Genomic DNA, 25434 nt, shown 5'->3' with positions numbered 1-25434 from the left:
CGACAGCCAGAGAGTCGACTGTATAACCATTTAAAATGTTTGCCATTTGAACTACGAAAAGACAATTGAATCATTCGAAACTTCAAATTCACTTTCAAGTATGCAATTCCTCACTGAGTTAAGACTGTTAAAATAAGCTTTTCGCAAAAAGCTCATAGACCCACCAATATGCATACATATCGATTCTGAATCGAAAAATTAACAAATGTTTGTCATGTATACTTTTTGGAAGCTGAATCTCTCTCATCTGTATGATTACTATGTCTGAAATCTATCTTCCAAACCTATCGTTGGATAGACAATTGATAGATCTTTCAAACGAGTTCAAAACATTGAAGATCTGGTGGCTCTGTCTTATGTTATGTGGACTTAAGTGATGTTTATGTACTTAGTTAAATCGGAATCTCAGTGACTTGACGATTTACTTGATGCTATACAAAAACCAAGTTTAATGTCATTTTTCAATTATTTTCGGATTTTTTGTATGAGCCTATTTTGGTTAGGAATGAGGAAAGCAGGTGAAGGTGGGGCAAAACGAAAAATTTGTACAAATTTGATATTTCCAGTATGAGGAATTGTTGCTGGGTAATTCTCTACCAACTCACACGAAATCGGGAAAAGTTGCCCCGACCCCTCTTCGATTTGCGCGAAACTTTGTCCTAAGGGGTAACTTTTGTCCCTGATCACGAATCCGAGGTCCGTTTTTCGATATCTCGTGACGGAGGGGCGGTACGACCCCTTCCATTTTTAACATGCGCAAAAAGAGGTGTTTTTCAATAATTTGCAGCCTGAAACGGTGATGAGATAGAAATTTGGTGTCAAAGGACTTTTATGTAAAATTAGACGCCCGATTTGATGGCGTACTCAGAATTCCGAAAACGTATTTTCATCGAAAAACACTAAAAGATTTAAAATTCTCCCATTTTCCGTTACTCGACTGTAAAAAATTTGGAACATGTCATTTTATGGGAAATTTAATGTACTTTTCGAATCTACATTGACCCAGAAGGGTCATTTTTTCATTTAGAACAAAATTTTTCATGTTTTTTCTAACTTTGCAGGGTTATTTTTTAGTGTAGCAATGTTCTACAAAGTTGTAGAGCAGACAATTACAAAAATTTTGGTATACAGACATAAGGGGTTTGCTTATAAACATCACGAGTTATCGCGATTTTACGAAAAAGTTTTGAAAAAGTTACTTTTTGCGTTTCTCTTTGTTTCGTCGTCCGTGTCTGTCGCGGGTGACCATGAACGGCCATGATCGATGACGACCAACTTTTTCAAAACTTTTTTTTCGTAAAATCGCGATAACTCGTGATGTTTATAAGCAAACCCCTTATTTCTATATACCAAAATTTTTGTTATTGTCTGCTCTACAGCTTTGTAGAACATTGTTACACTCTAAAAATAACCCTGCAAAGTTAGAAAAACACGAAATTTTAAAATGAAAATTTTGTTCTAATGAAAATGACCCTTCTGGGTCAATGTAGATTCGAAAAGTACATTAAATTTCCCATAAAATGACATGTTCCAAACATTTTTACAGTCGAGTAACGGAAAATGGGAGAATTTTTAAAACTTTTTTAGTGTTTTTTTCGATGAAAAATACGTTTTTTCGGAATTCTGAGTACGCCATCAAATCGGGCGTCTAATTTTACACAAAAGTCCTTTTGACTCCAAATTTCTATCTCATCAACGTTTCAGGATGCAAATTATTGGAAAACACCTCTTTTTTCGCATGTTCAAAAATGGAAGGGGTCGTACCGCCCTTCCGTCACGAGATATCGAAAAACGGACCTCGGATTCGTGATCAGGGACAAAAGTTACCCCTTAGGACAAAGTTTCACGCAAATCGAAGAGGGGTCGGGGCAACTGCTGTGTGAGTTGGCGGAGAATTACCCTGCTAGCAATGCAATTAGTTGATTGTACTTCCACGTAAGCGCCAATACGACGTAAACGCCACAGGACATAAAATTGAATGAAGTTTTTTCAAAACCTTTGTTTTCTTATAACATTTGGAAAGCTCAAAATATGGCTAAGAGTTTCTTTTTATGTTATTTATATCTGAAAGATTTTTTTTCTACTAGATAAGTAGTAGGATCTAACAAAAATGAATTTTTGGCGGGCATTCAAGGGTTTGTTCCGGTGGGCGTATTGAGCTCCAATCCAAAATATGAGCTTGATTGGACGTAACAGGAGCTGGCGCTTTGCATTTGAATTTTAAATGGGATTGAACCCATAAAAAAAGATTTTTTCAAAAATGTCACTTTTTGAGGCTTTTTGGCCACTGAAGCGTTTATTTTCAACATCATTGGCATGTAGGCCAGATCCTTGGGCATTTTTTGATACATATAACTTTGAAATTTGGAGCACCCTGGTACTCGGTACAGACCTTCAAAGTTTGGCAATTTTTTTTTCGAAAAATTGACCTCTGCAAAATGAAATAACGTCTAGGGCGACGCATATCTTTTTTGAAGAGGCCGATTTTTCGAAAAAATGCCAAACTTAGCTGAAAACAATAATTTTCAAATCGTGGTACAAAACCAGATTTTTTAAAACTCCTTTTAAGAAATTCGTTGTCAAGACCAGAAACAAGATGATTATTAAAATATCTTACTGATTTTTACGTTTTTTATGAGTCTTAACGAGCGTTTTCTTAGCTTGTTACACTGCCTATAATTGGGTACTAAAGCCCTATGTAAATTTTTATGTACAACGGTAAAAAACACGATTAAAAACTATTTCTGATCACTTTTTTTTATTTTAATGCAAACAAAAAATTTGACAAGACAACATTTTTTCGATGGATCAACTGTGGTCCCCTTGGAACGAGCTGTCAAGTAGGAGCTTTTCTGTCAAGAAGGACCACGAGGTTAATTTTTCAAAATTGCTTTAAAAAACCATTTTAACTTTTTTGTGGTCGTACAAAGGGTAATTTTACTCAGAAAAATAAGCTTTATCGCTGTAAACAATAATATCAGCAATCTAAGCTTCATTTTAGGACCCAATTGAAAATTGAGGTATTATGCCAAATCAACTATTCTTAGCAAAACGCGTTTTAGTTACATAAGTGCCCAATTTCCAAATATGAGCTGTTAATGTTATTTGGGGAATATAAAAATGTTTAAAAGTTTGAAATTTTCTATTTTCAATGATTGCATTCTCTTTGAGACATCACTTTAGCGCAAAATTAATTTATTCAATATTAAATTGGTATGACGCCAAGTTTTGCTCTTGCATAATCCTTAATACAAATTTAAAAGGGTCCAATAATACCAAAATTTAGTATTGATACCAAAGAAAGGTATTGTTACGCATTTCCCTTGTTATTTAACCATGCCTGGGTTAGGCCATTTTAAGGATTTTTGCTTAGAAAATCGTGATTTGTAGTTAAACCGATCATGTTTGTACAGCGTTTTCATGACTTTGGACATTTCTCAAAAATCAACTATTCAAATTTGATTTATTGATAAATACAAAGCACTTGATCTGCAGCCATCCAACATTTTCAAATGATTATAAATCGGGAAATTTATAAGTTTACGACGTATAAGGTACTCTTGTAATCAATTTGTGGATGTAATTATGTCATACTTCCTTCATTGCATCATGTCAGAATGATTCTTCAATTTTGCTTTATCTGATGTCACCTACTCTACTCTAAGAAATAAGATTGGGCAAAATGTACATTAATTTTTATTTAGGATTTGTTTTATAAATCATTTCATATTTTGGCAAAATGCAAATCATTCACCGACGATAGTGTTATTTTTTAAACGAATACATAATCTAGATTCCAATAACTTAAAACACATTGTTATCACTTTTTTATTGTCACGATTTGCTGAATGAAATAACATCTTCATTGCTTTCGTCTAGCCAAAGCCAGACGTCACAGTTGGGCGAATCATCTACCCTGCTCGCAATTATCTCTCCACCTTACATCAGCGAACCCAATTTTACTCCGACAGCTGATTTCAGCGTTCATGACCTAGCGATACGCGAGAAAAGGCACAAATAATAAGGAGCTGTGGGAAGTGTTGCTTTATTGGCCGTTTTCAAATAATTCAAAATATTTTATGTTTGCTTAAAACAATATGACATTTCTTTAGATAATTTGAGTCCAAAAGTCCAAAAAGATATCATCTTCTCTAAATTTGGACAATGATTTCATGCGCTGCGTACGTGTGCCATGCTTGGCAGGTTCACTTTCTGCCTTTCGCCAAACCAGCGTGTGGCTACGTGATCAACGTCAGGCCAAGAACTTGACAGTGAACGTCTGGGGGCCGTCGTTTGCTTCCTCTGTCGTCATGGCATTTCGGCCATGTGACTTTCTTCGTGGCGATTTGTTTTTAATTATGATTCTTTGTTTTTTTAATTTCAAGATTTTTATATTTCAAATAACACTTTAAATTTATTCAGCTTAGCTTGAAACATGCCAAAGTTTTTTTTGTCTTGTTGACGCTAATTCAATAATAAAATTATCATTTTATTACGATTTTAGCTTCAGTTCTGGTACAATCCTCGATGGATATTGGAAACAATTTATTTCTTTTTTCTATCACATAGTCATTACGATGAACTCATTATTCAGATCATGAAGGAGCACTTCCTAGATTTCAGATTCATTAGGTATCACTTATAACCTATTCAAAGAAGTGAAAGTCTCTATTGCTTCCTGGTGACCTTCAATTAATTCAGTGCTTAGATACTAAACTGCGTTCCTTTAACGCACAATTTATTAGTCACATTACCCAGAGCACACGCCGTTGTAAACCACCCTGATACCCATCGCAAATTACATGCACTCGATGCGGGGGTGACTTTATTACCTAGATGCTGCTGCTACCTCTACTACCCGTTGATCCAGTCGATTATAAAAAGCTTTAGCTTAATTGCAGCTTGCGGCGGCGGCACCCACCGTCCAATAACGCGCCCGAGCTTTGCAAACTTAATTCCAGTGCAAATTTGCATACGGTGATAATCGTCATCTCCACATCGTACTCAACTTTGTACAAGGAGGCGACTTCCCTAATCTGAACAAAGAAAGGTTGTGGGATGAGGACAACAACAACAAAAGTTCTCACAATTGTTATCTACGGGTGATGCCGAAAAAAAAAACAAAATGTTTTTACGTCTTTTGAAATCTGATCTCAGGAATGTTATGAGAGAACAGTAAGCAAAAGTACACCCTATCACGAGGCTTCCAACATTATCGCCGATTAGAGTTGCTGATAAGAAGAGTTCCTACTTTGAGGGTGTTACGTGGCGTAGCTATGTAGGTCACGACTAAATATAATCCAACGGTGGACTAACCAAAAAAAGTTTGGCATTTTATGGAATTTGTGGCTCATTCCCTACTAAACTTTATATTTGCTTAGAAATAGATATTCTGGTGAGAATAAAATCTTGTCACTTAAAAAATATCATGCCAATGGTCATAACACTGGTTAAGAGCGCATCCCAGATCATCTATCTTCCCAACTCCAAGTGAAACCTATTTGGGGATACCGTGGAGATTTTCCCTTATCCCCTTAAAAAAGTGGAGAATCACGAATCGGCCGCCAATGGACGACTGTCATGGTGGTAAAAATCTGGTTCAGGTGGAATTGGTTACTGTTATCAATTCCTAGGCAACTTGGGCATAGATCATCATCACACTACAAGTCGAAATCCAGTCTGCCATCCGCTAAAATCACAGTCTGCTAGTGAAGTGAAGCTAAGAAATCAGATATTTTGGTATTGGGTACTTATGATGCATTCTTATATTATTTTTTGTTTTCTTTTAGATTTTAAGCCAACACAAACGTTGAACTTAAAACAACATTCTGAAGAAAAAAAACTCCCGTCGCTGCCATGATTAGTCGTTTTAAGATATAAATTTTATTACGCTTTCAATATTTTGATATTCATCCATAAAGAAGTTGTTGAAAATATCAATCCAGACAACAAAACGGGATGCTTTAGATTGAATTTTCTCATTTTTGATTTGTCAAACTAGGTTCTAAGAATATTTGATAAAAAAAATCACATCACTGACAGACGTTTTCCTGCCAGCCACTGAAATAACTTTTTACGAGACAATACCTGCCGGATTTGACAAATGAAAGCGTAACGAACATTCGCACGTGATCAAACCAACGACTATGCGGTATCTCAGTGAGAGCCAACCCACGCAACGGAACTCACGCAGCGGGTGAAGAATTTCAGTTTGAACAAAAACTTCCAAAAATATCCACCCAATCATCTGCAGCTGACTTCCGACAAGGTCGCACAGCGACGGCGATGACCAAAATTAGATCAGTTTACGTGAACTTGAAGTAAATCTTCGCACCAGGTGAAGATCGTCATCATCGTTCCAGCCGCGGTGTAGTTGCAATTAATTTCATCAGACAATCACTGCTCACAGGTCACGAGTGCAGGTGTGTCTAACTGAACGTCTTGTTAGGAAGTTTCACCATCTTACATCAGACTCGGACGGACGAGTCGGCGGGCTGGGCACGCGCTCCCAAGACTTGGCGACTGACGCACTCAGCTGAGACGACCGGCGGCCGGTTCGCGTTGATGCCGGCTACATGTGTAGCGGGATTCCTTGGCGTTGCTACGTAGTTGCTCTAATTGCAGCTCGCCGCGGCTTAAAGATGAACGATGAACCTGAAGTTGAGATTCAAATCCCGCACTTTGACGTCAGAGGGAGGCGTGGGTGGGGTTTGGTTTATTTTTAACGACGCTCGTGTCACCTTAACGATTATCGACTTCAATGAGTATTGGATACCAAATATTGATTGAACCTCCAGAGATTACTTACTTTGTATTTCAGAGATTCGGTTGAGAGTGTTTAGAAATTGTTGAAATAAGATTAGGTTTGCAATACTTCCTGCTTTAACCTAATTACACGACATTGTTGCATATCTTTACTGAACCATACAATTAGGCCGTAATCGATTACAAGCAAAACACATCAGCTATCATTAGTCTTGAATTCAGATTTCCACCTACAAGTCAATTTGTATGCACTAATTGTAGTCCTGCTGATCCAGAACCGGTCCAAAACCGCTGCCAGACTTCCAAGAATGTGTGAAACAGGTTATCTTAAACATGTGATTGCTCCCCAAGCTGTGAGATTCCAATAACAAAAATAAAAATGCAATGCATTCGCCGAGAAGTGATTTGATTATAATTTTGATTAAACGAGTTTACAGTCATATAGCTAAGTCTTCACATTCGTAATACTGACAAAAGTTTAGTTAAAGACCGCAATGCCGCGCAAGCGATAAGAACCTGACAGCGCACAAACAACTCAGTTTCGTTCGGGTTGATAACGCGCGGTCTAATGTTGAGTTGTAAGTGACGTTTCATGTGATTCCGGGCGTCGTTGTTTGGAATAACATCAAATGACGCGTCTGCCGCAGGAATCACATGGCAGCACCCCCCGATTGAGAGGCAGGCCAATTTCCGCTGACTCTGACTAGCGCAGAAACCTAGTAGGCGCCACTCATAAATGACGTAGTATTTTAAATCATCCTCAGCCCAAGTACCATTTTCCCAAACAATATCCAATAATTTTGTATGGATCGTCACACAACCACAGACTTTCCTCGCCCCTGAAATGCTACGTCATTTTGGAATGGCAACTAGAGGAAAAGCACGTATCTTCGTTCATTCAATAAGCAAACAGCAATATAAAAAAAAAATCAAAAAACCCTGCAATCGCTGATACTCTTCAACATTCGGTCAAAGATGGAAATATATGCTTGTCCACTATGTGTCATCGACGAATCAAAACAAATATCTTCGTGAAAGGAGGCACGTTCCGCGGTTTGTTGTTAAGGCTCGGTTTGTTGCTTTGTCTACTGGTTCTTGTTCGCAGTCCCTCAATATTGTAGTGTCTGGCAACTCGATAGATCAATCGATAACTAGTTGGATAGCAACATCTCAATATTTTAGCAAGTTTGATTCCTTTGGGTGGTTCCAAGAAAGAAATATTAGGGAACAAATCGAAGAAAATATTTTCCCAGCTTACGACCCAATCTTGGCATTGAACCTTAAACCGCTGATAATGAGTTGTTAAAAATATTTGTACATCAATCTTTGTTGCGCAAATTGATGTTTACATCAAAACAAAGTAAAAATAATATTCAATTTTATATGCCACGCACCTCATGCCTTCCAGACAGTTTTGAAAATTAAATTGAATCTTTTGTATTGAGTAAAGCTTGTTAGGTGCAAAATAATCGGAACACGGAATAATCCAATTCTAGAATAACCTTTGTTAGAATATGCAATAAATGTCCCTTATTTTACTAAGAGTTTCGTCCTTCAATTACAAAAAAAGTACATAAAAATACACGAGCGGTTATCTACGACTTCGTAATTTTTTTTCACGATTTTTTAATAATCATTTTTTTTTAAATGGATAAAACTTTGTCCCTGTCCATGTCCATCCCTAAGGTCAAAATAAGTAATTTTGCATCATTAGTTTTTTGTTCATACAAGTCTCCATACAATGGTCATACAAAATGGGTAAGTAAATGATTAAGATTTTCTGAACGATTTTGGTATCTTCGGCAAAGTTTAGGTTATGTTATGCGGAATTTTTCGAAAAAAGGCTGACGGAAGAATACAATTTTTTATTTAAATTTTATTACTTAAAGTTGAATTCATAAAAAGATTTTTTTGATTTTCAAAATTTTGTGATATGTTTGGAGACTAAAAAAGAGAAAATTGAAAATATGGACAAAATAATAATTTAAAAAAAATTGAAGCAAAATCATACTTGCAATAAAAACAGATTTTTTTTTTGATAAAATGTACCACAGTATTTGAATGTACCGTTTTCAAGTTATATAATTTTTAGACAAAAATTTTCGATTTCTTCCGAGGGTGCTTTTCTTCAAAACATATTTTTTAAATTCAAAAAACCTAAGTAGGGATAACATACCATTTCTAATCAAACACCTATCTTCGTCATATGGAGAGTTTGATGCCCGATTGAAGATCAAAAACTAACTTAATCCACCTATGTGGTTGGAGCCTTCCTCACTCATTACCAACAATGGCTGATTTGATGGGGTTGTACACAAATTTCATCTATTTTTTAGATCCGGAATAAAAAAGTACATAAATATCACTTAATTGACCATATCTCGAGACAGGGTTGCCAGATCTTCAATGTTTTGGACTCGTTGGAAAGATCTTTTGATAACCTATCCAACGATGGGTCGGATGGTGGATCCGAACATAGTTTACATACATTTAAGTGAGATCCGGCTTCCAAAAAGTACATAAATATCACTTAAAAGGCCATATCTCAAGACAGGGTTGCCAGATCTTCAATGTTTTGGACTCGTTGGAAAGGTCTTTTGATAACCTATCCAACGATGGATCGGATGGTGGATCCGGACATAGTTTACATACATTTAAGTGAGATCCGGCTACAAAAAAGTACATAAATATCACTTAAATGGCCATATCTCGAGACAGGGTTGCCAGATCTTCAATGTTTTGGACTTTTTGGAAAGGTCTTTTGATAACCTATCCAACGATGGGTCGGATGATGGATCCAGACATAGTTTACATGCATTTAAGTGAGATCCGGCTTCCAAAAAGTACATAAATATCACTTAAATGGCCATATCTCGAGACAGGGTTGCCAGATCTTCAATGTTTTGGACTCGTTGGAAAGGTCTTTTGATAACCTATCCAACGATGGGTCGGATGATGGATCCAGACATAGTTTACATGCATTTAAGTGAGATCCGGCTTCCAAAAAGTACATAAATATCACTTAAATGGCCATATCTCGAGACAGGGTTGCCAGATCTTCAATGTTTTGGACTCGTTGGAAAGGTCTTTTGATAACCTATCCAACGATGGGTCGGATGGTGGATCCGGACATAGTTTATATACATTTAAGTGAGATCCGGATATATGTGAAAACACATTTTTATACATAACTTTTGAACTACTTATCGAAACTTCAATCTGTATAAAACTCGATCTATGAGACCCTAAACCAAGTCGAATGCAACCGGTTAGGGTCAAATCGGTTCAGCCAGTGCTGAGAAACATAAGCTAGTTTGTTGGTCACATACATACATACACACACACATACACACACACATACACACACACATACACACACACATACACACAGACATTTGTTCAGTTTTTGATTCTGAGTCGATATGTATACATGAAGGTGGGTCTACGACGTTTTTATACAAAGTTCATTTTTAGAGCAGGATTATAGCCTTACCTCAGTGAGGAAGGCAAAAATACTATTTAGGCTATGAACTTACCAGCAAGAGCACCGCCTCGAGTAACCACGCAAATGTATGCCATTTACTGGCCAAATTTAATGCACTTTTTATCATAATTTCTGTTTTGCGAGACCATTTCTCATCATTTTGTTGGCACATCCACACGCAAGATGAGAGCCTAACTGCTTAACGAAAGTCGCCATCAGTATCTTTTCACTTGCCCTAACGTTTTTAAAGCGCTTAAGATATGAAACTGCTTCCAACTACCGGCAACATGTTCTTTTGCACATTGGTTAGGCACTCACTTGAAAAATAATTCCGAAACATGTAAATAATTAACAAGCGCCATAAAAAAAAACAAACGCACCAAGTCTTTTGACGTTTGAATTTTGACGACCCATTCCAATCGAAGGCTGTAGAAAACCAAGCGAGAAGCAAAGGCAAATACAGAACAAAGGGTGGCCACCAACATCACCAGCAACGCCTGTTGGAGTGAGCCAGTGATGCCAGGAAACTTTCTCTATGAATGCTACTTTTCGTGAGTGTTCACTTAAAATTTCATCAATTTTGGCAGCACTAAAGAGCGCTGGAAGAAAAAATAACTAAGCTGAAAATAGCAAAATGGGCGTGGCCCAATGCATTCACGTCTGATTAGAATACATTTGGGAAATATATTTTGTATATGCTTGTAAAAGGATAGAATAACTTTAAGTAAATTTCAAGGAACACTTCAGATTATCCAGCATCATTCAAACACGATCGCTTATTAGGCTTAAAATAAGTATATTTCCGCTATGCTTGGGTTTAAAAAAATGAAAACCTGAGAAAAATTCAAATAATTTTATTTCTGGAACTTTGAAAATCGGGCGACAAGTTCTGAGATATCCTTATAAAGAATTGATCTGATTTTCAATTTTCAAATAGAAAGGTTTTGCGAAATTTTCTGATCTGTTATGTTGTTTTTTAGAAACTCCATCCCAAATTTGACCCCATCCGAGCACTATTTTGCTTCTTTCATATGGAACTGCTGTATACAGACAGTGCTACAGAATTTGCAATCCTTGGAAATTCCTGTTGACTATTTAATCAGTGTTTCAAAAATGGTTTGAAATGTTTTCATTGAAACAAAAAAATGGCAGGACTTTTTTTATAAGGACTCCAAAGTGGGAGCAGGAAATATTGAATGTATCGTTTATTTCTAAAATCTCTTAAATAACAGGCCAGAATATAACAAATAAATTTCACTTAGCAAATCTTGAGTTTTATGTGAAAAGGTCCTACAAACATATGGAATCCCGTTGCTTGAAAAAACTCTGGAAATTAAATATTATTATTATTTTTTTGACAAAATCATTAAATTATCTAGGGAAAACAAATTTCATGGGCATTGATATCCAAGTATGCCAACTTCAACGTTTCCTGGACTCGTTTGTTGTCATTTTTGAACAACTACTTTGACTCATTCATTCGAAATGACCCACTAGCTCTATTTATCACACGTGTTACATTCCGCCTTATCAGACTTACATGGCTTTCCGGCTCTCTAGTGCCTTCTTAAGTTTATTTCTGCCTCAAGTATAGAATCAATCACAAAGTTCCCAGAACTCCTTCGTAAGTGGCGCTATCAGTACAGAACTGATTCAACAAGTTCGATATTGCCTTCCTTGATGCCTGGTTCACGCTCAAAGGTCAAGCTGCGTACACCCTGTAGATAGATCGATTCTTAGCCAGCTTAGTGATACTCACGTTACCCAACCCGGCCGGCAAGTTCGGCCTTCGTTATCAACCTTGTCATCGTCAACCCACCAACCTTATCGCACTTCTTCCAACCCAAAACCCCTGCTGGGCTCTGTTATCGCCGCCGATAACTGCAATCACACGTATCACGTTGCGTTCAATTTTCGCCCTCCGAACCTGCTCACGACAGTTTGCTTTCTCACTTTCCCAGGACCGGATTCGTGGTCGGATTGTCGGATGAGCCAACCGGACCGCAGCAGCCGGCAGAGTTGTTAGTTCCGGTGTAAGGTGTATGACGATAGGATGACGTCCAAAACTAACGGCGTCGAAGATGCGGTCGCTCGGTGAGTCTTTTTGGGGTGAGTTTGTGGTCAGTTGAGCTGATTTTGGGCGTTGTATTGTTTCAGGGAAGCGATCGCGGCCCCTCGGGTGGGTTGTTGCCGGCGGATAGCCAAGTTTATGGTAGTGTACTGGAGGGCGTTGGTGGTGTTCTTCGGTCCGTTCATAGCGGCCGGAGTGTTCACTCTGGACACAACGCCGGCCTACCGGTGTATGTTCGTAGTGCTGATCATGTCGATGTACTGGGTTACGGAGGCAATCCCCCTCCCGGTAACCTCCATGCTACCCATGGTCCTGTTCCCGCTGCTGGGAATTTTGGACACCGACCGAACTTGTATGATGTACATGAAGGAAACGATGCTGATGTTCATCGGCGGTATCATCATCGCGCTGGCCGTCGAGTTCTGCAACCTGCACAAACGGGTAGCCCTGAAGGTTATCTCACTGATCGGGTGCAGCCAGCGGAGGTTGAACTTTGGTCTGATCACCGTGACGATGTTCGTGTCGATGTGGATCTCGAACACGGCCGCCGTAGCCATGATGTGTCCGATTATGCAGGCCGTCCTGGAGGAGCTGGAATCGGTGAGTTGGGTTAGTGGGGTGGACAGTTCAGACTCTGACCTGGGATATCTTTTCAGCAAGGTCTGTGCACAATGTACGAGCGAAGGAAGAAAACTGGAGAAGAGGAAGGCATGCTGGGCAACGATAAGGAGGCATCTGACGAGTGAGTAGTTCACGGTTCTAGATGGGTAATTCAAAATTAATTATAAACAATTCAATTCTCAAACAGACCCCTGAAGCCCTCGAAAACGACAATCTGCTACTTTGTGGGAGCTGCCTACGCGTCAACCCTGGGCGGTTGCGGAACCATCGTCGGATCTGGCACCAACTTGACGTTCAAGGGTATCTACGAGAGCCGTTTCCCCACCGCTCCGGGCATCGATTTCCCCAAGTTTATGTTCTATAACGTGCCTGGCATGTTGATTTACACCTTCCTGACGTGGGTCTACCTGCAGTGGCTGTACATGGGCTTGTTCCGGTCGGTTCAAGATCTCAAATTCCTGACTTCAAGTTCTAACAAGCTTTCATGTAACTTTTAGACCAAACAGCCCCGAAGCCAAGGCCGCTGAAATTGGACCAGAAGGTGAGGCTGTGGCGCGTCGCGTCATCGAAACCCGCTACAAGGAACTCGGCCCGATGACGTCCCACGAGAAGAGTGTGGCGTTCATTTTCGTCGTTGCCGTCGTGCTGTTCTTCACTCGCGAACCGGGATTCATCACTGGCTGGGCCGATCTGCTACCGGCAGTGTAAGATTGCTCAAATTCCTACAAAAATTCTAGAAATTTCAAACTGTTTATTATTTTTAGTAAAATTAAGGACGCCACCCCAGCGATGTTCTGCGTGATTCTGCTGTTCATGATTCCGGCCAACTGGCGATGCTTTAAATTCCTGAAGCCGAATCCCGGTAAGTTGTGCTAAGTTATCAAACAGGACGGACCAAAACAATGCCAGTCGTAAACGTGATAACCTTTCCCGCCGGCCAATGTCCGGGGAGCCCAAAAATATCAGTAGTTCAATGGTGTTAAGCTCTTGTTTCGCGCTTATCGCGCTGCTGCCGTTTTGGGACACACACTTTGTTTGTCAAACGAATTTGGGATGATTTTTGAGTTTAAGTTCATAGCGAAAGAATGTGATAAGCAAATACCGGTTAGCTTTGGTAAGCATGAGTTTTTTAAATGTATTTTGGGAATATGGTTTATTTAAACAGATAATATTTCAAAAAAAAAAACATCTCGTGGCATTCCAAAGATTACGTTTGTCTTTGTTTTCAATATTTAAGAAAAAATTAAAACTCATTCCGAATATTATTTTTTGAATGTATTTTTTTTTTTGATATACTAGTTAATTTCAAACTCCTTACGATTTTTCAGCTAATTCAATCGTCCTACTATTTTTACAATTAATTGTTTAGAAATGTGCCTTCAGGGCAGGTCTGCCCAATTTCCGTCCCGTGGGCAAGATCTCGCCCGCAAAGCCATTTTATCAGGCCCAAGGCAGCTCTTGAAAATTTATCTTGAGATCTAATTTAATCAAAATTTAATTAAAAACTTTTTTTAACAATGATTTTTTTTAAAACTTTAATTAACCCACTTGCATTTGCATACGCGTACTTTGTACATACTTTGTGAGGTTTACTTTGATAGGTTAAATTCTGTGCTATTGTATATTTATGCAGTCTAGATTCGATTATCCGAAGTTTGGTTATCCAAAGGTTTGTATGGGAATTCTGACAATCGAATCACGAACAAAAAATGTTTTTAAAATCAAGTTCGACCCATTTTTTCAAATTAGAATAGTTTATTTTATATTAAATTATAACATGTTCATTTTTTTTAATAGTAAATTACCGCCCGATTGGATTTTACAATTTCAATCATTTTAGCGTAGTTCAATTCGAAGAAAAATACACGCCACTTCCATGAGATTTTTAAATTTTTATGTTTAAATGTTAAATTATAAGATGATGTCACAATGTATTTTTCGTTAATTTTTTTAAGGAAATAGCCTCAGATGTTACAAAAAGAATCACGAAAAATGCAGGAAATAGGTTTTTTGGTGGTTTTGACAATTTCTTTATGACATACTTGATTTTTCAGTCACGTAAATATTTTAACAGGAAAGCTCGTCCAATTTCCTACAAGTTTGTCTTTGCTGAAATTGCTAAATAGTAAAAAAATCCAGAATAAATTTTAGGAAGAAAATCTAGCTTGACAAAAGGTTTAAATAATATAAGCGTATTCATCATTTGAAAATAGTGAACATTGCAAATACAGTCGACTCTCTGGTTGTCAATATCCAAGGGACCGTCGAGGAAGAGAATCATCAGTTTACAGAACGATGCAAAATGAAGACTCGATTAAAAATATTTTTTTTCTTGATACCCAGCTATGGGAGAGAATCATGGCAACGTCCATCAAACAAAAACAAACTAATGTCAAATACCCTTCAAAGCTTCGTTTAGCCAAGAAAAATGTCTATGCAAGCCATGAGAAAGTGAAATTATTGACAACCGGAAGAGATTTTTAAAGCAAACAGAATCCAAGGGACCGTCGAGGAAGAGATCCTTCAAGCAAGGGAAAATATCGAGGAATGAAGATAGTTGAAGTATGCAGATTGAAGGGACTGAAGAATTCATCGATAGATGGAGAATTATTGATATCGAGAAGATCGACAGCCAGAGAGTCTACTGTAATTTGAAAAAAAAAAACAATTAGGAATATCTCAAGAAATCCAAGAGCAAATATATTTTTATCAAACACATCCATTAAAAAAAAATCAGGGATAAAGTTTTTAAATATGTATCGATTTTCTACACTGTTTAAATTTTTAATTTTCTTGAAAACATTTTAAAATATTTAGTAAAATATTGTAATCCTAATTCCGCCCCGCAAAAAGTTTTTTTCTTCAAAAAAAACATAATCTAAACTATGCTTCTATAAAAGTTCTGATTTCAAAACAGCAAGGAGCATGCTTTATTTAAATTTTGTTTTTTTTTTTATAGTTATGTTGGAGAATATAAAACCTTAAAAATATTTGCATTTCCAAAAAAGATTTTAAATGCTTTTTTTAAAGTATAATGATATCATGGTATTTCATTGCAATTGGAAAGTACAACTACAATAAATTTGTATGTAAATAAAAAAATCAAATAAATCTAGTTTTAGATTCATTCTTTTCTTTCATAAAATGAAAATATAAAAATCTTACTGGCAACACTTGTTTAGCAGTATGAAATACAAGATATTTTTTGATTTTTATCAAACATTATTTTGGGCCCACTAATTCTTAAAAAAAATCTGATTTGGTCCGCTGCACAGTGGGCGGAAACCCACCTCTAATCCCATTAAATTGAAGCCGCTGTTTTTTCTTCTGAAAAATAGTTTTTCTTATGTAAAAAAATCTCAGGAATCGATTGGCGCATAGCAAACCCACCGGAAATGACGGGAAAGGGTCCATTTTGCCCCATTTGTCCTAATAATTGGAATTTTCTGTATTTTCACTCTACTAGTTAACCATATTAACATTTATAGGATATCTTTATACTTATTTTGATGTAAAATAAGCAGGGAATCGAATGGTGATATTTTGGAACCATTTGGTGTGACCCATTTGCCCTACGGGCCCTTTTTGACGATTTTAGCTAATTTTACTTCTTTTTACAGCATTCAGCGTAGGAATTTCGTAAACTTATTTCTGCTATGCGTGCAAAATCGGCACAAGAATCATATAACGCAAATTTAGGATTACTTATAATAACCCGTTTTACCCCATGGGCAATTTTTCCCTATTTTTCCTAATTTAATTTGTTTATAAGTCTTTTGCATATAATTTTAATAAACTAATCACTGGTATTTGCATAAAATGGCCATGAGAATTGAAAGATATAATTTTGGAATTATTTGAAACTTCCTATTTTGCCCCAATTCCCCTTTTTCAAATATCTCATGTAATTTGAATTGTTTTTCGAAACAATTTGCAAAATATGGTGATAAATGAATTACTTTGTAATGTGTAAGATGTTCAAGTAAATTAAATCTTGATATTGTTTGAAATAGCCCATTTGAATGAAAAAAGTGTTTATAATGCATTTTAAACCTGCCCAGTTGTTTTGTAATCATTAGTTTTCAGAATATCTATGTTTTGACGATTTGTTTTGTCCGAGAAAAAAACTTTTTCGAAACTGTACATCTAAAGAAGTTTTTTCTAATACAACAATAATTAAATTAAGATGTTATGGAAAAAACATAATTGATTGATCTTCATAATCTTATTGGGTCATCTCATCCGATATTTTTATCATGCTTTAAACATACTTATATTTCATCGATCACAGATATTCAATAGACTGAATGACACATCTGAGGTCTCCTCGCAGTACTTAGCGGATTTGGTTGCCAATTTCTAAGATTGAGGATCTTGTGAATATTCACCTTATCTTCCTGGAGCTCGATTCTCGTTGATTATTTTCATTATTTTATTTAGTATTTAGTTGAAAAAATGCTATAGAAGTATTTCATACCACCCGCGCGAAAAGTCTATAATAGGGTGTTCATTTTCCCTGGATTTGAATTTCTCTAGAAACGGAAAAGTATTTGTAGAATCCTGGAAATTTACGGGATCCCGAGATATTTTTAAAAAAATAATAAAAAACATTTATCACTACATTTGTTATGTATTCAAATCTGTCCAAACTGCAATTTGAACAAGGAGAGCAGATATTTCAGATATTATAATTTTAATATAATTTAAAAGCATCAAATGATTTTTGGAAATTAATTGTTATTATTATTTATTGAATGTTTATTCAAAATCAACAACAATTCTTTATCCAATGCGATTCATACTAAATAAGTTTTGCATGTTAAATTTCTTTTCTTATTTAGTATTAATATTTATGTAAAAGCTTAAAAATAAAGCACAAATTTATGAACATTGGATGTCAATGTTAAATTTAAAATAAGTTTAAAATTAAGATTTTTTTTTTAATTTTCTTTTATTTCCATATAAGTCACTATCGCCAACTGAAGCAAATCAGGACTAAAGTCTGATTAGGTACAATAGATTTTCCAGCAATAAATTTGGAAATCGGTGAACTTATTTTGTTGTTCAGTGTCTGTTTTAACCGAAATCAAAAATAAAATACACCTTTTAAAGTATATAAAATTACAGAGAAAACATTTCAAACAAATGAATTTTCAGGTCAGAACACTAAAATTTAAAAAAAAAATCAGTAATCCAAATTAATATGCCTAACAAAAAATTTAATGCTGACAAAATCCTTACCAAGTATTCAGCGTTTCCACTGTTTAAACAACCAAATCAAAATTTTCAAAAATATTTTTTTCAATTTCGGGAAAACCTGGACAAAAAATAAAAACCTCCCAGGATTCGGAAATTTCCAGTTAAGGCAAATTCCCGTGAAATCCTGAGATGAACGCACTAACCGATAAAAATAAACTCAGAAATGGATTTTTTGGGGTTATTTAGTTATTTATCGATTTCTCAAATACATTTGCATATTAAACTTCTCAAAGTCTTTACAAAAAAACGTATGTAAAAGATTTTCTTTGTCATTTTTTAACCTCTCCTCACTTTCGCAAGTAAGAAAAGTACTTCAGCAAAAAATATTCAATCTCTGCTATAGCTATAGCTAAGGCTACCAACTGTACGGATTTTTTCCTTACCGTACGGATTTTTGACCCTTTCCGCGGATTTTAAACAGGCCGGATTTTTTGTACGGAATTTTCGCATAATACGGATTTGTACGGAATTCAACAACTTTTTAAAAAATTCATTGTTTTTTTGATTGGGTCAAAGCTTTTGCTAATAAGACATTTTTATTTAACTGTCAGTTTGATTTTAAAGAGATAACTTACATAATTTTCCGGGTTTTCCTCAGTTCATACTTGATTGTCAATAATTGTCAATAATTGTCAAATTCCTTACAAAACATATTTATCAAATAAAAGATCAAAAGGCTTTCTAAAGCTTGTGAAAACCTTGTGTTGTGCTTGTATAAAAGCTCTAGAAATGTTTTTGTGAAAACACTGACAACGATATTATTCGTAAAAGCAAACTTGATATTTTGTAAACTTTTAATCGTTTAACAAAAATATGTCTATTTCTAAAATTCCAAATTTATCTAAATAATTCCTTGACATTTTTGTCATACCATGGTGTCATGTCGGTAAAGTATACGGATTTTTGCTCAGCAAGAGTTGGTAGCCTTAGCTATAGCTATAGCTATAGCAGAGATTGAATATTTTTTGCTGAAGTACTTTTCTTACTTGCGAAAGTGAGGAGAGGTTAAAAAATGACAAAGAAAATCTTTTACATACGTTTTTTGTAAAGACTTTGAGAAGTTTAATATGCAAATGTATTTGAGAAATCGATAAATAACTCAATAACCCCAAAAAATCCATTTCTGAGTTTATTTTTATCGGTTAGTGCGTTCATCTCAGGATTTCACGGGAATTTGCCTTAACTGGAAATTTCCGAATCCTGGGAGGTTTTTATTTTTTGTCCAGGTTTTCCCGAAATTGAAAAAAATATGTCTAAATTTCCTGATTAAAATGATTATTATTAAATATTATTATTTTTTGAGCTTTATTTTAAAGGAGTCTAATGCGTTTTCTCGTGCTTTGAAAGAACCATGAATTAATTTATGGATAATACCAGCTAAGGCAACACAAAATAATTGAATGCAAAAAAAAAACAATTATAGTCAAGTTTTTGGAAACCAGAATTTGATTCATTCTAATGCTTGTATTCCTGTAATTTTATTTAAAATAGGTGAGCAGATAATATTTTGAACAATATTTTATTCATTCAATTAATATTTAACGACAATCTTATCGAATATAATTAAACATTTTCCAGTTTGTTGTTACATGCTAACAAACAACGTTAATTTTTCTTTTATGTGGCTAAAACTTTGTCAATGATTCGCGTTCACCAAAGAGGGCATTTTGCATCATAAATCTGTCCATACAAATCTTCATAGCTGTTCAAAGTAATCTTTACAAAAAATGTATCTTGATACTTCGGCAAAGCTGCGTGTACAGATAAGAAGACTTTAGGAAACAAGAGTTTTGTTTTTACATAATAACAGTAACCAACAATGGCAATGGACTTTCAAATGAATTTGTAGGGAAATGTAGTAAAAATTAATACAACACAATTATGTATTTTTAAATCAGGATATGAATGAAATTATGATAATTAGAAAAGAAAACAAAAACAATTGTCTTAAAAAACATATGAATAATAATTATTTAGCCTGATATTTAATCTTTTTTATGATACAAATTTATTAAAATCAAAACTCTGTACCGCAATGATAAGCCTTCTAAAATATTTCAAAAATAATGAGAAAAATAAAATCATAATTAAATATAAATATAGCAAACAATTTTGAATATATTCCAAAAATAATGAGAATAAAAATATGAAAAACATTTTTTTCAAAACGATTTTTTTGGAAGCTTTTGCAAACAGTTTTAATATATTCAATCAAATCAAATATATACTATGACATTTCAGGTAACTTTAAAATCAATAACAGTCAAAAATCTAAAATTATTTTTACTTCGATGAATTGTTCAGTAAATTATTTATCAATAGTTACAAAAATTATATTTCAATTATCAGAAGCAAAATATTTCTTCGAAAATAATAGTAGAGTCAAATTAAACCATTCAAAATAACATTTCATTATAAATTATGTTTTGTTCAGTTTAAAATAGTTAAAATTTACCGAAAACCTTTTCTTTACACTTAAGTTTTTTGTTGAAATTTAGGTTCTTTTAACTGAAAGCCTCCCAAAATCGTTCAAATATATAAAGATGAAGATTTGATCCGCAACATTTACATGTTTTTATTCACTTATTTTTTTTTTGTTTTTCGATTGAAAAGCTGTGATCGCTATAATACATTTATTTTTAAATCGATCAGTTGAGTTAATCCACTAAGTTTATGAAGATCAATCAATAAAGTTGTCATTCCATCACATTCTAATTTATTTTTTTATAGGAGTTGTTTAATTAGGTTTCTTGTATTTATTTATTTTTCAACAAGATCAATCAGCTTCAAACTGTTTTTTTCTGGTCACGCTGTTGAAGTTTACATTGGTAGCGAGCAGGATTCACTGATCGCGTACTGTTCGAAATAATCCCAAAATACCTATGTTTAATTCTTCTGTCCATAAAACACAGATAATTATCATTATGCAAAGTGTAGTAAGTGTCTAAAAGGAACTAAATGACCTAAAATATGATGAGAGGGCTAATGGGGTAAAATGGGCTATTTCAAACAATATCAAGATTTAATTTACTTGAACATCTTACACATTACAAAGTAATTCATTTATCACCATATTTTGCAAATTGTTTCGAAAAACAATTCAAATTACATGAGATATTTTTAAAAGGGGAAATGGGGCAAAATAGGAAGTTTCAAATAATTCCAAAATTATATCTTTCAATTCTCATGGCCATTTTAAACAAATACCAGTGATTAGTTTATAAAAAAATATATGCAAAAGACTTATAAACAAATTAAATTAGGAAAAATAGGGAAAAATGGCCCATGGGGTAAAACGGGTTATTATAAGTAATCCTAAATTTGCATTATATGATTCTTGTGCCGATTTTGCACGCATAGCAGAAATAAGTTTACGAAATTCCTACGCTAAATGCTGTAAAAAGAAGTAAAATTAGCTAAAATCGTCAAAAAGGGCCCGTTGGGCAAAATGGGTCACTTCAAATGGTTCCAAAATATCACCATTCGATTCCCCTGCTAATTTTACATCAAAATAAGTATAAAGATATCCTATAAATGTTAATATGGTTAACTAGTAGAGTGAAAATACAGAAAATTCCAATTATTAGGACAAATGGGGCAAAATGGATCCTTTCCCGTCATTTCCGGTGGGTTTGCTATGCGCCAATCGATTCCTGAGATTTTTTCACATAAGAACAACTATTTTTCAGAAGAAAAAAACAGCGGCTTCAATTTAATGGGATTAGAGGTGGGTTTCCGCCCACTGTGCGCTGGGTCAATAGTCAATAGGTCACTTTTTATTAGGGATTATCCGAAGTGAAAGTTTTAGAAGGCCTTCAGATAATTGATCTGGATTGTACAGTGAAGGTGGGGTCGGGAGGTCTAAATGATATGTATTTTTCCAGTGGTTATTTAGCTATTCCTTAGTGAGGAAAGGAAAAAGATATCAAAATAAAAAAAAAAACAACCAAATTTTGCGTCAACAGTGGTTAACAATGGCAAAGTTATAGTTAAAATAATCAGTTTCATACAATATTTTCACGATGATTTTGAAAAAAAAAACAAATAAATATGGATTCTTTGTGATGATTTCTCCAAATTGGGCTGTAGAGGGTTAAGACTCAATTTAGCATGCTATAAAAATAGCTTGACTTGCTTGCATTACTGTAGTTTACTATAATAAGCTTTAGATTCATTAAGCTTTGGTTTGTTTTATAGCACAAGCCTTAATATTTATTATAGCATACTAAGGGTGCGTTTAGTGGAAAATTTGATGATAGTTCAAGATTGAATTTATATTTAATTTTACCCTTTTTTTATTTTCTCCCCAGGCCGTCTCCCCACCGAAGCCACCCCCGGTCTGATCACGTGGAAGTTCATCCAGCAGAAGGTCCCGTGGAGTTTGATCTTCCTGCTCGGCGGAGGTTTTGCACTGGCCGAAGGTGGCCGCGTCTCCGGGATGTCCACGCTGCTGGGCCAGTCGCTGTCCGGCCTGAAGACGCTGCCCCCGCTGCTGTTGCTGTTTGTGGTTTGTCTCACGGCGCAAACGCTGACCGAGTTCACCTCCAACGTGGCCATCTGTAACATCATGTTGCCCGTGCTGGCCGAAATGGTAAGAAGACTGCGATTGAATGAAGAGTTCGCCTTTAACGATTTTATTTTATTATGCAGGCCATCGCGATCGAGATTCATCCGCTGTACCTGATGCTGCCGGCGGCACTTTCCTGCAGTATGGCCTTCCACATGCCGGTGGGAACGCCTCCGAACGCCATCGTGGCCGGAGTGGGAAACATCGCCATCAAGGATATGGCCGTGGCCGGTATTGGGCCAACGATCTTTACCTTGCTGGTGGTTTGGGGCAGCTTCCCCACGTGGGGTGTCATCGTGTATCCCGAGCTGAGCACATTCCCCGATTGGGCTCGACCAACGAATGTCACGGTGAATTAGGACGACGGAATTAGAAGCTAGGCATTATATTGGGCCGTGAAAGTTGTTGTCAAGGAAGACAAAATGGGGTTGGAACCAAAATTTGTGCCAAAAAGTCGGCTTGTAAGAGCGTTAATTTCGGTTAATTAGTTAGTAAATCTAATAAAAGAAAGGCTCAACGATTGTTGGATTGAGTTATCAAAACGCTTAGATACGTGAAATTTGATCCAGCAAAAATATTTGTTAGCAATAAATCGTTGGCAACATAGCGATGGGAATAAATTAATTGATCACAACGAATAGAGTGAGTGAAATTTGCACAAAACAAAACTGGTTTCAGCTTCCAGCTGAATTATGTTGCAACGTTACACATTTCTTCGAAACAATCAACAGGCACTGACAATATCTAGAATAGACGGAAAGGCATTTGATCAACTGTATTTGGAAAAAAGCTATACCATGCAATATATTGCACGATGCATTATGAACAAATAGTAATATATTTTGATACACCATAACTTTTACACCCGTCGATTACTTAACAGAGTGAATGCAGCAAACTTGATAGAAGAGAACACCGTAATGATGCGAAACTCGTCTTCCAGCGACTTAGAATGTACTCAGACCAGGGCGCATAGAAAAGGATGTGTCGAAAGTATATGAATTGCAAATTACCGAACCAGAACTACTTTGTGAATAGCAAAAGCAGCAGTAACAGCACAAACACGTTGCTCTATGTAAACTTAAAACGATTTAGATGACATTTGATTGTATAAATGTAGCTGTAGAAATTGAATATTTTTATTTAAAAAATAAAGGAAATTTTAACTGAATAAGAATGTATTATTTTTCTACAATACTTTTACATGAATCCATGCAGTCCTTCAAACAAAGCTTTTTTAATAACTTTTTAAACGTGGTGGGAGATTTTTCTTATAAAAGTTGTGCTTTCCAAAAAAATATCTTTGTCTGTAAAATAAGTAAGGGTTCAAAGACCCTTAAATATTTTTTTGGATTTTATTTTTCTCGACAATGACCAAAGTCAAGGGAAAAGCCATGTTTTCAACATTTGGAGCACTTTTTTGGGTCATACCTAAACTCAACAACTCAAAATAAAGAAAACGAAAAAAATGTTGTTCGATTACCTGAAGATTAAAACAATTTTCCCCTTTCTTGTAATGTTATGAAAATCATTATTAATCAATGATTATCAACCAGAAAGTCAATGATCACTTCACAAAATTATGTAACTTTTGAAACACGTTCGATTTAGATCGAAAAATCCTTTGAGGCCTTACAGAATCGTACATCCAGCTTATCGTCGCTGTTGTGCTATCTTGTCGCACTTGCATTATGGGCCAAATTGAGATAGAAATGCCATTTTATGTAGCTCTCAATGCTCTCAATGATCCCCAAAATTCGATTTCAATCCTGAGAATAACCGAAAAAACTCCGTGCATTGTTGTCCCTTTTCATATGAAAAAAGTTTCAACCTTGTCGTGCTATCTTGACACAACTGGCCAAAGGGATTTCAAGTCAGAACGCGTATTGCGTATGACACACGTACAAGTACGACTACCGTAAACATTTGTAATTCTAACTCGGGACTCCGGCAACCAAATTCAACCAAGCTTCGAGATAATGCGCAGAATGGGCAACCAAACAAAGTTTGTTTGTTATTGTTTACATTGCGTGCTCTATTTTTTGTTTAAAAAACGTGTGACAACATAGCACGACTGCGTCGATATGCTGATTCATTTTGGTGCTAAAAATCGTAAAAATTGGACTTAATACAAAGCATTTTAAACTAATTATTGATATATATATTTTTAAATGATTGACGGCTTCACTTTATATCATTTCTGTTTTTTTTTCTTTGTGACAACTTCTGATAAACGAGTATACAATACTTAACATTAACAAAGTTTAAGTTATTCAGAACCGATCCAGCTTCAAAGTCCATAGCGAACGGATTGTTCAATTGCGTCATAACCATTGTTGACAACGGAGATTAGTCTGTAGTCTGACAGTCAGCATCATGTCACAGAATGGCCTATCTCCAGATGTGTGTCACGAGTTTTGAAGGTGTCAACAAAAATAAAATGGGTTGCCGGGATGAAAACAACAACAACAATGTAAATAAATTGTTGTGAATGAATAAATAAATGTTTCAATCGTTTTTTTATATCTGAACTTTTTTCAAAAAAATTAACTCCTTATGGCCTATCTACAATCACTTTACTTAGAAAATTGTGGAAATGAATCTGTTTGGAAATTTTTTAAATCTACGGTAAGTTGACGTTTCCATATCGATGGTTAACAAACAATT

At 35.5% G+C, this 25434-nt stretch overlaps 1 protein-coding gene across 2 annotated transcripts in view; it reads left to right on the top strand.

Annotated features, from left to right (window-relative positions):
- Nucleotides 1–23938, top strand: part of LOC6036423 (protein I'm not dead yet) — a 29652-nt gene extending 5714 nt beyond the window's left edge. For both annotated transcript variants that reach the window (XM_038261997.1, XM_001846423.2), the window contains exons 2-9: nucleotides 12211–12343; nucleotides 12407–12920; nucleotides 12977–13062; nucleotides 13129–13377; nucleotides 13439–13645; nucleotides 13706–13803; nucleotides 22511–22791; nucleotides 22851–23938. In XM_038261997.1, coding sequence (XP_038117925.1) covers nucleotides 12303–12343; nucleotides 12407–12920; nucleotides 12977–13062; nucleotides 13129–13377; nucleotides 13439–13645; nucleotides 13706–13803; nucleotides 22511–22791; nucleotides 22851–23126 — 1752 coding nt within the window. In that variant the 5' untranslated portion in view covers nucleotides 12211–12302 and the 3' untranslated portion in view covers nucleotides 23127–23938. The remainder of the gene's footprint in view (nucleotides 1–12210; nucleotides 12344–12406; nucleotides 12921–12976; nucleotides 13063–13128; nucleotides 13378–13438; nucleotides 13646–13705; nucleotides 13804–22510; nucleotides 22792–22850) is intronic.
- The last annotated feature ends 1496 nt before the right edge of the window (nucleotides 23939–25434 follow it).

Source organism: Culex quinquefasciatus, chromosome 3 (assembly GCF_015732765.1).
Source record: "Culex quinquefasciatus strain JHB chromosome 3, VPISU_Cqui_1.0_pri_paternal, whole genome shotgun sequence".
In the NCBI taxonomy this organism is placed as follows: domain Eukaryota; kingdom Metazoa; phylum Arthropoda; class Insecta; order Diptera; family Culicidae; genus Culex; species Culex quinquefasciatus.
This window is presented reverse-complemented; position numbering and strand designations above follow the sequence as displayed.